Genomic DNA, 15,242 nt, shown 5'->3' on the forward strand with positions numbered 1-15,242 from the left:
GAGATAGGGGAACTCTGCAAATTTTGGGACCAATATGATGTGGTAACCTTGCATGGCTCACTGCAGCTCTGACACACATTGAACAATTCCAGTAGTTGCGGCTTCAAAGACAATGAACGTTTGCTGTTGCACTGGGTATTCATGTGTAGAGGATGCATCTCTAGAAAATTAATTAGTGTTCCTTAGTCACAAAGTCATAACTCCATCTCAACAGGAACTATTCTCGTACCCTTCAAACATGCTAGTAGTTCTCATCGGTTTCTTCTCCTCTTGTTGACGTCATACTAATGTTCTGCAACTGTCCAAAGACTAAAAAAAAAAAAAAAAAATTCACAAAGTCTGCAATACGTAACAAATCTAGTGCTTCCATCTGTGGACCTTGCATACCTGCTTTCAGTTATTTCTGTCATGTCAACTTGAGTGCCTGGATCACACATACGAAGCAGTCTTGCGCCACTTCAACACTGGAAGGCCCCTAAAATTTGTTGATGTTGACAAAGTTGAGTACGGGACAAGAAGGATAACATAAGTTAAATGGAATACGTCGTCGCTATATTATAACTTATACGTGTGTGACGCCTGTACATACCTAAGACGTTGTGTTGAACTCGTCACCTCGGTGAAGCAAAATCACTGGGTACTGAGCATCAGTGTGCTTCGGACGTCTTCGCAATTCGCCTTCTACGGCATCTTCGTAGTCATCGGCAGCAAAATGAGCTTAGCACATACCACACGACTGCTACATCTAATAACCGAGTGCTTTGAACCACATTCGTTTTCGCGCACTCCCCTGTTGAATCTTGTGGTAGAAACGCCTCCCGCCGATGGTGAACGAACATGATTTTTGCATCCCCGAACACCAAAACCACACCACTCATATGTAGGACTCTACAATAGTTGACACAACAACCACGAACATGTCATTCACTTCTCTTCGCGCGACCAACACGACCGCCCACGACGTAAACAATAAACGCGATAACACAGACGACCTTGCAGATGGCGCGGCGGATCGTAGCTCGTAGCGGCGAAGTAGCTGAATGCTTTATTAACGTAAAAGCTATGGAAGTGAGCGTCATTTTTAAAATAGTGTTTAGCTGTAAGATAATGTGCGCCAGCTTCGTTCTCTATAAAATTAGCTCTCACGTGGTAAGGGTTGACCAATCCTGGGAGCCCTTGACCTGAAACCCAAGTTGCTCTTTTTCGCCGTTCGCTGGCAGCACCGTCCATGTTCCGGCAATCTTCAAAATATTTATACGTAAAAAATATGCCGAACTGAGAAGTAATGCTTTCTGTGTCTTACCAAACAACGATGTTGTGTACGACAGTGGTAAAAAATATGGGGGTTATTTTTCACTTTTCGGTCCCTTTAAATGTAAAATTGCACATAGGGGTATGTTTTTTTAAAACTGCGTAGAGAGTTGCAACACATGTTTAGTTGTGAAGGTGACAGTTTATGCACGATGTCCTACAAACTTAGCGCATTAGAGTCCTGCTGCGCTTGTGCCGTACGCATTTCTTGCGTGAGCAACGAGATGGCGCCACAGGCGACTTGGCTAGGCAAGCCTGTTCCAATAGTGACAAGCAAAGGGGCCTACTCAGCTGCCTAGTCAGGCGGCTTCGCGGGCGCGAGGTATTGGAACGCAGCCTTTATCTCGAGAGTACGGCGAACCTGATGTAGACTGGGAGACTCTTTTTGGCTGTAGTTCGAGTCACACGCCCTCCGCCTCTCGGCGAACGTTGAAAAGGTCGCTTCTGCCCGCGCGCTGACCGTTGGGGATTATTCTTGCTGCGGAGAGATGGGAATGTGCACATGTGGACATGTGCTCGAAGTTTTATAAGGTAAATGTGTTTTACGCGTAGTACTGCATTCACTGCATAGATGAGTTTGTGCAAAACCGACAGCGGTTCGCTACACTGGGTTTATTCAGGCGGTTCTTCCTTTCGAGCGAAACTGGGAAGTGTCTGATATTTCACCGCTTCCCCACCTTTCCCCCTGTTTTTTTTCCTTTGGTCTAATAAATATAACCCCGCCCCCCGCTTCCCCGGGCCAAAGCCGTAATATGCGGCACAGTGCATAATGTGCAGCATAATACAGTTTAGACTAACTGCGACAGGTGTGAGCAAGCAGTTGTGCTTGTGATGTGTGATTCAAATTTGTGTGCTCAAATCGCTGGAAACATAAAATAAAAGAAACTAGCAAAAGAATCGACTGAGAGCAACATACATATGATTAATGTATTCCATTTAATGAAAGAGTTTCTCTGTACATGTTCTTGTTAATGTCTATATCTCGAAATTCGGAAGCATGTACAATAACAACAATAAATGATAGAGAAGTTATGACGACATGGAATGTTTTCCTCTAGTAGCCACAGGACCCTACCCTACTTCACAGAGGTTGATATGAGTGACAAAGTTCGAGACAAAGGAAAGACATAGTTCGTACAAAGTGTCATATAGCTATGATAATCTATACTATTTTGTGAAGTAAAATAAATGTGAAAATCACCGTGCATCGAATACATAATGCTGAATTCGAGAAGACGTAATAGGTAACACGCGTCGGACAGCGGTACAGAGGCAACGGCTATTTCATGACGCTTTTGGAAGTGCTGACTGTTTCAACTGAACGTTTAACGGAATGTTTATCCTGTTCTCAGTCTGACGGGCTGCGTACATATAACCGCCCATAATACCTTTTTTGAAGTTAGAACTCCCAATCGCATAATTTGCCCTACTTGCAAACAGTTCTGCCGCAGGGCACATACCAAGCTGACCTCCCCATATTTGGTCTTCCCGCCGTTCCCGCTCCATCCCTTGCTCCTCTATGCCTTGCTCTCTCTTTCCCTCCTCACGTGACATATGACGCACGCCATGAGGCGGAGCCTGTGTGACTCGAACTACAGCCGAAAAGAGCCTCCCGTGTAGACTCTCTCGCCGTTTTCCGCTCGCTGCTTCCCGCACCGAGAGCGCATGCCCGGCAGTGGGCACGTAGCCACGCGATCCGTCAACTATTGTACAGCTAACGTGACGCTTGTGGAAAGCAGGACGTGAACTGGCCTTCGACCTATCTAGATGGTGTTGGTCTGATTCAGTCAAGAGAAACGGAAATTATTTATTCGATTGGAGGCACGAAAAAGTATAATAGCAATTGGCAATCAATCAATCAGCATCGGACTAGAAATTGCTGACTGGCAGAGAATACCGTTCTCACCCAGGAAGAGAGAAATCGAACTCCCCCCTCCTGTTAGTGGTACCGACGAAAGAATTCTAACATGGGTTTAAGGATGTAGGATTCCTGAATTAAGGCAGCGGTCACAAAGTTGGCGTGGCCAAATTCGGTATCCTGAATGTGTTGAACGAATTTCACTCGATCTCCGAGCTTTGCGATGAGGGATTGAACACTCGGTGGGGTGGCGAGCTCGTCCCCGTCGGAGTAGAACATCCCAACGTCCACTTGCGTCTTGCTGATGTCGTAGGGTCGTGGTGGGCTCTGGAAAAGAGAAATGACGACGTATAAGGTTAGGTGAGCAAAGCATTCTTTAACGTGTTTACACCAGATCGACAATAGAGTTACATACTGGTACGTAGATGTTAGAGCAGCAAAAATAGTAAAAATGGGGTAAGCCGACTTATCCCCTTATTGCATTCGGAGGTTCAATTATTACCTCAAAATATTTAGACTAAGGGAAACGCTTTCTAGTTGATGGTGGCAGAAAAGTGTGTTGCCTATGAAAAGGCACCCACAAGGCGTCATCGTGTCTTATCATCAAATCCTGAATTTATATTCGCTAAAAAATCGAGGAAATATGCGTGCAATTATGTCATAAAGTTTATCAAAATATACAGTAAAAATATAGATTAGTCGCTTTACATTCCAGGTGTATGTAATGCTACGCTATACGCATGCTACGCGTCAGTGCTCAAAAACTAGCGTCTGGCATGTAATCTGCTTATTACCTCGGATATTTAATAAGATCATCAAAGACTTATATTTACGGTTTTGCAGTACTAGTAAAATGTGAACAATTTTCTTTCTAGAAACACCTGACACGGTTCGCAGATTAAATGACGCGCAATTATTGCTTGTCTACTGATTTTAAAATAAGTAAAAAAGCTGTGTGAAACTATGTAACGCCCAATGTTCTCGTGTGCAAAATTATGCACTCGAAACGTTCTTGTAATTTGCGAACCGTGCAACGATGTCAGGGTACGCCTTTTTATGCCTCTGTAGCGCTTGCTTCGCGAATATGCTTTGACCGCAAGATCTTCTTCGATGTGCCACTATAATTACACGTCAAATTCCACGTCACCACGGCACGCGCTTCTAAGATAACGAAGAAGCAGAGCTACATTATTATTATTTTTTTTTTTTTCGATGCAAGCCCTACTGCCTATTCGCCTCGAGATCGAACTGTAGGTGGCGCTGCGGCGGAGCTCTAGTGGGGATACGGCGTGATGCGGCGAAGCAGGCGCAGGCTTTTCTACGCGGGTATCGCAGTGTTTTTGGATGAAATGCCGCTGTCAGTGCCTCACATATTCTGGATGTGATGAAATGCGCTACTTACAACGCTGATAAGGTGTGAAAGTTGACCAAAAGTGATGCACTGCGAAACACTGAAGTCGCGAAGTTGTGAAAAGAAAATCACCTGTGTGTGTTTGAAGGGAGACACTGCCTCCTTTGTTCCAAGCGAGATTTTGTTTTTGTCTTTTGGGAAGAACAAGAATAAAAAAAAAGCTCAACATTCCTGTCTCCACTGGTCTTGGAGATCTAAATGTACAATTGTGCAAGAAAGCAATATAAGGGCAGAATAGCCCAATAAGTACTGAAGCCCTTCGCTATAATTTTTGCGTCGTATAACAGCGGTGGTTATTCAGGTCGTGCGAGTATGGGAGAGGTTTGAGGTGTTGATTCGTTCTCTGTGCAGGCATTCATTAGACGGTGTTAAAATATGTTACAAGATAACCACACCTCTGTGGTGGACTTGACTTTGTGTGGTGTGCTACTGGTCAGGTAATAACTATATACAAACTAAGTTTTTGGTTTCAGCGGCAGGTATATTCTGAAATTCGCTGTTGCACACGTGCTTCATACACCACAAAACACGTGTGTTTTACAGAGAACGTTCGGGGATAGCATTTTACCTTGAATGCGTGTTTTCCAATGATCACGTATGTCATACGGTCAGATGAAATGAGATGAAAGCTTGAAATTCACATATTTGAAAACCTCCATATGATACATATATTTATACATTCGATGCACCTTGTGTCTAGTGCGCGTAGAATACCATAACTGAGCACTATGAAGTAACTTTGAACGGCCAGCAGAGAAACCATTCTATAAATAACTGTGACATCATTATACTTATGGTAAAAAAAAAAGAACTGCTACAACATTGACCTTACCTCTCGGTACATTTTGTTTGGCACACAGAACCGCAGCGACAAATATAATATAACAAAGGCCGAGTGGAATCCGCATACCGGAACATATGTATATGTACGTTCTGTAGTTTTCTTCTCTGCTAAGCACTCTAGTGCAGGGAACCAGGGAACCAGGAAGCACAGGCTCAGGCCGCGCATCCCCACTAAGGGCAGTTCACGGAGCTGCCGCATGGTGGCGACATTGTTCGATCTCGAGACGAATGGCACAGCCGCATATTTACATCTTGGCTGCAAATCATCTCAACAAGGAGTAGAACTGATAACAGCCAAATCAAGGGTAGCTCCCATCAGGAAGATGACTCTGGCTGGGTTGGAGCTAATGGGAGCACTGATGTCTTCCAGGCTGGAGAGTAACTTCAAGTTACGGGCTGTGCACTACTTCTGGACCGACTCGACCATCACTCTCCAGTGGATACGAGGAGATTCAACGCGCTGGATACCGTTCGTGCGTAATAGAGTGGAAGACACTTGGGCCAGTCTCGATCCGCCAAAGGAAATGCTTGCGTCAGCCAGCCTTCGGTCAATCTCCCTGATGCCCTTTGTAACCTCCTCTCCCCCTCCTGACTCCTTTCCCTGATCCATAAATGTTTTCTTTGTTGGTTTTGAGCCTTGTCCTGTCTACTTCTTCGTGTGTCCTCTCGTTCCCTCAAGCTCAAGGTATGCCACCATCGTCGAAGGAATCCCAAGGTTCGATTAGCGGCTGCTATAGTCTTATGAGAGATGTGATGAGACTGTGGCCAAGGAAGTCGATAACCATGAGGCACGGGAGCATGCGCTAGCTCAACTCCTGCTGCGCCATTAAATACTTCTTTTCCTGTTCCCTGAGCTCGACGGTTGTCCATTCCCTGTCTCTCGTAGCCTATGCTGCAAGACCAAAGGTTGCTACTTAGATGAATCTCGATGTACTTATATGAGGTAAGGTGTTCAAGCAAAGACGAACCGCAAGAGTATTTAAATATAGTGGGGGTGCACCGCGTGAACGACATTTATCGCAACTGCCATGAGGAGCACCAGGAAGCGATCTTATGAAGGTCATCTTGAAGGGCAACAAGTTCTGACGACCTTGGTACATGACGATAAATGACGCAATCATCAGAAAATCGGCGAATACGAGATGTCAATCCAGATGGAAGGTCATTAATGTGAATGAGAAATAACAGGGGGCCATTTATGACAAACTGCTGACAGCACGTATTTATAAGTGAGCACGGATTGGTAAATATATATTTATAAATGATTTATTATACAGTCGACCCCCGTTTATCCGGACTTCATTTATCCGGATCCCGCGGTATCCGGACAAAAGGCACGGGAACGGATTTTCCTCCATGTATTTTGTTCTCGTTTATCCGGACTTCAGCTTCCGGACTCGGACAAGAATTCCAGGGAACGAAAGTCGAAAATTCTTGTAATTCAGCTTCAGATATCCGGACTACCGTGAGTAAGAGGAGACGCTGACCCCGCTTCGTCACCCTTTTCGCTGTGTTGGGGTTATTCCCGTCTCACGTCAGGGACCTACATTCCTCCGTAGGGGAGGCAACCGTGCCCGATTACCCCCTTTTCTATTTGTGTGCGTTGGGTGACGTTGACCAGTCGAGTCATTTGGAAATATCTCGAGCAACTGTCCGGTTCTAGAGGGGAAAACTCTAACCCGAGGTCCTGCTGCTTACGGCCCGTTGGCCGACGAAGATATTCCCCTAGCTGAGCTGCGAACCCTGATGCAGAGGCTCACTGCGACTGCCGTAGATGATGCTGCGGTTTCTGACTACGTTGACGTTGATAACGATGATGACGCGTGTGCAGCTATGACTGATGACGGTGTGATTGCTGCTGTTGCCTCCGATGATGTGCAGCAAGACGGTGCCGATGACGCCGGTGAGAAACAAGGCTCCGACATTCTTTGAGCAGTGCAACAGCGTGGCTCAACTCTATGCAATTAGCAAAAGTTTGCAGGTATCCAGTGCCTATTCTACTATGTAACAGCTGTCATTGACGAGATTTCTGTGTTTTAATTAAACATTGCTCTGTAGGACGCTTCTATTCGATCGTTTCATTTATCCGGATGCCCCGGTATCCGGACGATTTCGCCGGGAACGGCACCGTCCGGATAAACGGGGGTCGACTGTATATTCAACATCTTCTCCTCGACTGTCACAGATTCCACACCCCTCCAGCCACGCTCAGACGGCGCCTACTCGAGCTGCGGTGCACAGACTTTTCTCTGGCCACTCTGCTCGGCCCAGTACGACACCACACACAGCGGTCTGTGACCAAAGCAGTTGTGACTTTCTTGAGCGATTCAACTCTTATGAACAGCCTGTGAACTCCAGTAGTGCAATCTCACTCTTCAGTGCCCCAGTCTCACCCTCAACGCATTAAGCTCATGCTTTTCTTTTAAAGTCAGCCTCTGGGATCCATCTCATCATTCTTTCACTGTTTGTTAGTCATCTTTTCTTTTGTCATCTTTGTCTTTAATCTAGCTCATCCTTCTCTCACCGTTTGTTGGTCCCTTTCCTTCCCATTTCTTTTCTTTTCTTTTTATATATTTTATTCTCCGTTCTTCAGCTTCATTAACTTTCTTTTTGTTGCGGAATAGCAAGCCGACGTCCCGCTTAACTGACCTTTCCCCCGTTTTTTCCCCTTTCGTCTAATATGTATATATCCCCCCCCCCATCCCAGAACTTTCATATGCAAATAATTCGAAACCGAAACCGCGGCGACTGGGAACAGGGGGAGGACAGCGCTGAGTGCACATCAGATGTCCACTCGTGCTTTGAAGCAATAGAGATGATTGGAGTACGTGCCGCTCAGCTGGACAGATTAACCGCTTTCCGGCGCAGATAGGCCTCCGTCCGCGAGGGCGACGTGCTCCTCGGAAACGCTTTTTCGGTTTAGGTTTATTGGCGTATCAAAATTCAGGGGTGGATATTTTATTGGACGTGCGTGCTTAAGGATTTTTAAACGCGGAATGACATTCGATGAGGTTAGTGAGTCAATCTCCTATTTCGGGGGGGGGGGGGGGGTATACATTTATTCAGAGGAAAGGTCTGCCAGACCAAGGTCGGCATGCTATTCCATTAAAATAAACGAAAAATAAATGAAAAGAACAAACAAGGGAGAAAAAAGGAAAAGGAAGGTGAGACTGAATTAAAAAGCAAAAAGAAAAAAAGAAAGAAAAAGAGAAAAAAGGAAATAGTAAGAACAAGAGAAAAGAAACAAAAAAGAAAAAGAAGGGGAAAGAAAAGGTGAACTCCTGGAGCGCGCAGCTCAGAGCTGATGTTGAATTCTAATGGCAGATTCGGAGCGCCTCCGGAGCAAGTTTTGTTGCTCCGCCGAGAGCAAGTCTGTTCGATTGGCATATTGGGAACAGTTCTGGAGTCTTCCAATCGGAGCTTCGGAGCGGCATTCGAGCCAAGGTCGCTCCAGGGAGCAACCCAAACTGCTCCGCCAAAATAGGCAGATTCAACCGGAACTCTACGTGACGTGTCACTTGTCGCTCGTGCTTCCCATTTCCTGTCTCTGCTTCGCCAACATGGCCGCTTCGCAACGCGTCTTCGCCATGACTAGTCTTTCGCGTCGTACGTTGGCGATTTTGTTTCATGAAGGAAGCGATAAGTCAGACATTACAATGGCAACGTTAGGAGATTCGAATGACCTTGATGTTGCAAAAGATGGCGTTATAATGGAACATGAGTACCTTCTTCTTCTTCTTCTTCCTCCGTCGCTGGCCGTCATCCACCAAGGGAGATTGGCCAGGGCTACACTCCACGTTGGGCGCAAGTGTTCCAGTCGCAGATTCGGATCACTTGCTCTAGGCCAGATCAAGCCGCTCCATTGCCGAGTCTGCCACTTGCTCCGACTCTGCCATTGGAATTCAACATTAGAGGCCAGGCCAGTGCACTTCAGAAAGTGCAATACAGCACTTGTGACTGCTCATTGTTGGTGCTGAGGCACAGGGCCAAGAAGTGCGGCCAGCGTCGGTTGGTTGTGCCCGAAACGCTCAAGGCAACGGGAAAGGGTGGCGCGATGGTTAGTGTACATGCGGCAGGTCAGCAGGATGTGCGACGTGTCCGCAACCACTTCGCAAACGTCGCAGAGGGCCGGGGTCTGCCTCCCCATCATGCGCTGGACCGGTGGCGTGTATGCCAAGTTGAGGCGCAGCCGGTGGAGGAGTGTCTCTTGTGGCCGTTGGAGACGTCGTGTTGGGGAGAACTCCACTGCCGGGTCGATGGAGCGAAGAAACTCGTTGAAACGGGCGGATTCGCGAATGGAGCATCGCGCCTCTTGGGCGGCCCAGCGGCGGATTTGGATGCGGCAGGCCGACGGAGTGAGCGGCATGTGAGCCGCGGCGTCGGGTTGTTCGTGTGCACGCCTGGCTGCAGCGTCGGCTCGATTGTTCTCGCCGAGGCCAATGTGGCTGGATATCCACTGGAGACATACAGGGTTCGCCAAGATAAACTTCGGGGTTTGTAACGAAGATATAACAAATAAGAACAGTGTCGGAAGTGTGTGCTTCGCGTCTGACGGAAAGGAGCTGAAACAAAAACTGTGGTTCAGCTCCTTTCCGTCAGATAGCGAAGCAGTCGAGCGCGGTGCTGCAGACGACATCGAACATGTGGAACTGAATGCAGACTAGTTCTCTGTGACGCCGCTTTCGACGGTGTCGCTATCTGAGGAAAGTAGCTGGAACACAGGTATAGCCGATTAGGCAGCGGCGGTTTTTTAATTTTCACGATTTATCCGCAGAGTAACAGACTAGGCGGCATTATGGACATAAAATTTGGGGGCATAATACGTCCTGTAACGTCTACTTTAGCTTTCCGACACTGTTCTTACTTGTTTTATCTTCGTTACAAACCCCGACGTTTATCTTGGCGAACCCTGTATATTGTGCCCGGAAGCAAGGGCGGTGTTGGCTATGGACATGGTCATTGTGTGTAGGTCGTCGGTGGTTTGGGGCAGTGTGGGTCGAGTGTCTCCAGTGCCGCCTTGCTGTCCGACGGGATCGTCCATGTTCCTGGTAGCGATCTTGTGATGTGCCTGAGGGCCACGTGGATTGCGAAGAGCTCTGCTTCGGTGGAGGAGGTGGTATGTGAAAGCCTGAAAGCTTGCTCGATGTTACCATGACGGACGTAGATGGCTGCAGTGGCCCCACCAAGTGTTACCGATCCGTCTGTATAGATCGCTTGACGCTGTTGATGCTGCACCGATAGGTGTTCGAGGACGAGCTGCCGCGCAACGGCTAACGGCGTCTCCCTCTTTCGTCCTAGGCCAGGGACGCTCGTCAATACTTGGTGCTTGGCGAGGGCCCATAAAGGGGCGGCGAAGGATACACCGAGGAGCGATCCGGGCGGATAGCCTTAAGTCGGCGGACGGCGCCGCCAAAGGTCGATGCGGGGCGGGCATCCTCGTTGGACAGCAGGTAGTGGCAAGGGTGCTGCCTGAGGAAGCGCGCAAAGGTGCGGAACGTCTTTCTGTCCCGCAGGATATGCACGGGCGTCTCTTGCGCCTCCGTAAGTACCGTGGAGGATTCAACCGTACATGGCAGTCCAAGGCATACACGGAGGCCGCGCGCCTGGGCGTTGAGGAGGTCCCGCTCACCCGCTCTACTGATCCCGTGGAGCGTTGGGAGGTGGTACCGTAGCAGCCACAGCACAAGTGCGTCATGGACATGTCGGAGGTCGTTGCACGAGGAACCCCACGACGTGACCAGCGATGGATGACCTGCCCTGCCGGAATCGAGCCATGACCTCCGGGAAGTACCGCATCCTTTTAAAAAAACAGCTTAGCCGTGAGTGAATCATGTGCTCCATCATCTTCGACAAACAGCTGGTGAGGGCGATGGGCCTGAAGGAGGCAGTATCATGAGGTGATTCACCTCCTATCTCGCTTTTGACCAAAATTCCTTATTTGAAAAGTTTATTAATGAATTTCAGGTAATTAGCTATTCGGTAGTTACATACTCTATTCTAGAGGATGGATAGAACTAAACAACATCTATGCTGCTCTAATAGCTTTTTTCATAAAAATTCCGTAAAAGCTAAAATGGACAACCTGTATATTTTTTCCCGAATTGACCATAAGTAGAGCCTGAAGTTTTAGGGTTTAACCCAATTCTTCCAGAAATTTGCACCCCGCATTGAAGGTTGACTCTGCAGGGTGAAACCCGATTTTTACCCGGGTAATTGCCCTCACTGAGACGTCTGTAGAGCTGTACAGTAACTTGTTTTGCAGCAAACGCAGTTACATCATCATTTGTACCGAACCAGTTCAGTTGAATTTGAGTAACTGAGCCCGATTTCTCCCCTAATTTGGCCTACTGAAAGTTTCTCCACCAGAATTTGCATGAATTTAGGGCACGTGGTTATTTACCCGATTTTTAAACCCCGAATCTAAAAAAAAAATAATTCCCGAAAACTCCAATGCTAATCATAGGCCATGGACGTGCTTAACAAGGTCATTTCATGATTAGATTTTATCTCGAACATCGTCCGAGTGAAACCACCTTCCTGTACCCATCGCATCTATCTTTGATATAAAAGAACTCCGGTGCCGATTTGGTAGGTTTTTTTTTTTTTCATCTGTTCCGAAAGTAGCATGTATATTTTGTATTCACTGTATCTTCATGTTTCTATCAGCCATCATCTTTTCTTTTTTTATGTAATATATTTACCAGTTCCCTCTGTAACGCCTCACGGCTTTGAGGGTAACTATATAAATAAATAAACAATGATATATTGGCGGCATGCATGAGAGATACTTACGCAATCCATGGAAGAAGGTTTTATGTATGTGCAGTCGAAAGTCTGAAATTTCTTGTGCTTCCCAACCTGTGGAAAGTAATACTTGTTAGATGATACACTATTCGTATAATGCATTCCCTGAAGTACACATGGTGTATCTTGCCGGCTCACACAGATGACATTACTGCTACACATGTTATAGGTGCAAGGACAGTTAATTGGGAAGGGCATTTTGTTTCATTGACGAGAACGAAGAAGAACCGTACAGGAGGGAGACTGATTGATTTGTTTGTAAAAGAAACAAATGGAGATGTTAATCTCGAGCCACTCGGGACTGACTACTCCAGGGCGCGTTTTTCAGAAAAGAAAGGGAAACTACACAAATCTAATAAGGAGGGAGATACCTGAAATGAAAATGATACCTGGGATGAAAAATACGGAAAAGCTGCCTTGCAGAAAAGCCCCGGACAGAGAAACAAAAATAATGTTTCTGCGAAAGAAAAACACGCTTCATACTGCACTCTAAGAAAAAAAAAAAAACAGAGTAATTTTGCTTCTTTTGGGGACTAAATGCATTGCCACAAAAAATAGTCCCTTTCGGGAGTATATATGCACGGGAGCAACGGAATGTCACAGGGAGGTGACTGAATCTCGCGCTCTCTTCTAAGAGTCCCAAGTACATAATTCGTGTCCATGCACGGAAATACTTTGAATCAAACCGTCAACCGTGATATATCGAGCGATATAAAATCTTGCTACATACATAGGGCACAATTTGCGAAGAAAGAAGCTCTAACTGTTTCTTACTCTTTGGGGGTGGAAAATCGCTAAGTTGGCTGAGTCATAGGACCTTATGCCATCACATTGACGAAGAGCACATATTCACGTAGATTGTTGCGCACGGAAAGCCATTCGCGAAGTTCAGTGACAATTCGCAGTCCTGGGGAGTAAATGTTGTTGTTAGGGGACTAAAACGGGGGGTAATTGCAGCTGCAATTACTCCCCATTTTAGTCTTTTTTTTTCTTAGAGTGTGTTACAATGAACGTACAACAACTGTACCACGCTCGGGACTGCTACTTGTGACGGGATCCGAACACGCCCATTCATTGTTTTGTTTAGTACGTCGTCAGCATTGTTTGGAAGTGCTTGATCGTGGCGCATAATACATGATACACATGTTGGACTGCAAGGAAGACTGATGACACACAAAAAAAAAAGTTTATGCGTGACGTAGACGACGAGATGAGCTGTCCTCAGCTTTCCACTCAAAATTTAGCCGTACTGTGGGACAAATATCATCCTCATCGTCCCCGTCTTTGTGGTCGTCACAACGAAGTTCGCTTTTCGAGCCAGCCTAATATTTGGTGGAGGCGCGAGTACTTCCCCTCTCTGTGAAATCTAGAATCTTCGAACTTCGTAGACCCCGAATTCTTCCTATGGCATCTTGAACTGGGCTTTCTGCTGCTGGCAACGCGATTGCTCCCGTGGGACCTTCGTCGTCGCAGCCCTTCCCTGTTCCAGCGGTACGACGACGAGTCTAATACCTTCGGTAGCGTGGACGTTAATGACTGGCTTGAGAGGTTTGGACATACTTCGCGTCACAACAGGTGGATACACCAATAGGATCACCAACATTCTCTTTTACATCTCTGCTGCGGCAACGACATGGTTCCTCAACCACGAAACTGGATTTCAAGCCTGGGAACAATAAACCTCTACCCGAAAAACGTCATCATGACATTGGTAGACAGACTGAAATCGAAATAGATCGCAACGGGAGACCTCGGTTCCACGAATGGACACTTGTCCGCTGCCTCCTATTGAAAGAAAAGTAGGACCGAAGGTCGCGTCCCTTTCAGGGACTATCGTAATCTCCTGAAGACCGTGGTTTTCGGGCGCGACCTTGTTCTCCCTATAGGGAAGCTATATATAGCTTCGAGCATAGTTCAAGTCTACCATACTGGTGGCGCTGTCGAACACTACGACGTCATTTGTTTACAAACAGGGAGAGGTCTATTCACTGAACGTCTCTGCGATCTCTCCTTCTTCGGGAGCTCCGCTTTTCGCAAGTTACATGCAGAGTGAAAGCTTTCCTCGCGCACTCAACGTCCGAACAATCATAGATGTCATTTATCGAGGACATCCTCTACCTTGCTAGACTTGATGTCTCGACATGTGTGATGCCGAGTATATCCACAATATCACGAAAGGGCATATGGTAAGATCCGTTCCAACATATTGTGAGCAAGGACTTGTCATCTCTGAACGAAGCTCTTTCCCTCTCTAAAAATTACACCAGAACTGCGAATTTACAACTGTTATTTATTATGTTACAAGACAGGTTTATGTAACACAAGGAACAAAACAAGCTATCACGTCATAGGAATGTAGTGGCAAAAGAGAGATGGTATCCAGTTCGTCCTAGTCATTCGAATATATAATCTCGCATTCCGTCAGCCTGTACCAAAGACTGCTTACGTAGGACTCCTCTTCACTAATGAGGAAGGCCTCACAAATTATTCTGGAGGCCTCTGACTGATATGATGCTTATACTGCTGTTTTATCGATCATGGGTTTACATCCACGGGAGTTGACATACAGGGTGTCCCAAAAAACGTGTCATTGAATTATAATAAGAAAACTACGCCACCTGGAATCATGCGGTCAACGGCATTTGTTCTTACTAGGTTTTTTGCCGCATCCTGATGTGAATATCATGTAGCGCAAATTTAATTATTTTTGCGAACTGAACTGAGATATTAGCCAAGTAACGGTCACTGTTTTACCACATCAATATGAAGAGCGTGCCGAATTCATCCAAATTCATGATAATTGGCAATGATATTCACGAGCTATCCCATCGGAAAAAATAGCCTTCACTTCCAACGGTTTTAGTTTGGGGTAATACTACGACTGTACGTCGCCTTCTTTGGTTTCGTATTTTTTCGCGCCCTCAATCCGCTCGAACAAGAATATGTATTTCCTCCACATCGCCGTCGTTGCCCCCTTTGTCTGATGTACATCGATATAAATACGTGTACCACCGT

General features: G+C 46.5%; 1 protein-coding gene across 2 annotated transcripts in view; it reads right to left on the bottom strand.

Annotated features, from left to right (window-relative positions):
- Window positions 1-3,104: 3,104 nt before the first annotated feature.
- The window catches only part of LOC135375524 (gastric triacylglycerol lipase-like), a 50,504-nt gene continuing 38,366 nt past the window's right edge, over window positions 3,105-15,242 (bottom strand). For both annotated transcript variants that reach the window (XM_064608211.1, XM_064608217.1), the window contains exons 8-9: window positions 12,216-12,281; window positions 3,105-3,496 (exon numbers count right to left, since the gene is read on the bottom strand). In XM_064608211.1, the coding sequence (XP_064464281.1) occupies window positions 3,251-3,496; window positions 12,216-12,281 (312 nt within the window). In that variant the 3' untranslated portion in view covers window positions 3,105-3,250. The remainder of the gene's footprint in view (window positions 3,497-12,215; window positions 12,282-15,242) is intronic.

The sequence above is a fragment of the Ornithodoros turicata genome, chromosome 1 (genome assembly GCF_037126465.1).
Source record: "Ornithodoros turicata isolate Travis chromosome 1, ASM3712646v1, whole genome shotgun sequence".
In the NCBI taxonomy this organism is placed as follows: Eukaryota; Metazoa; Arthropoda; class Arachnida; order Ixodida; family Argasidae; genus Ornithodoros; species Ornithodoros turicata.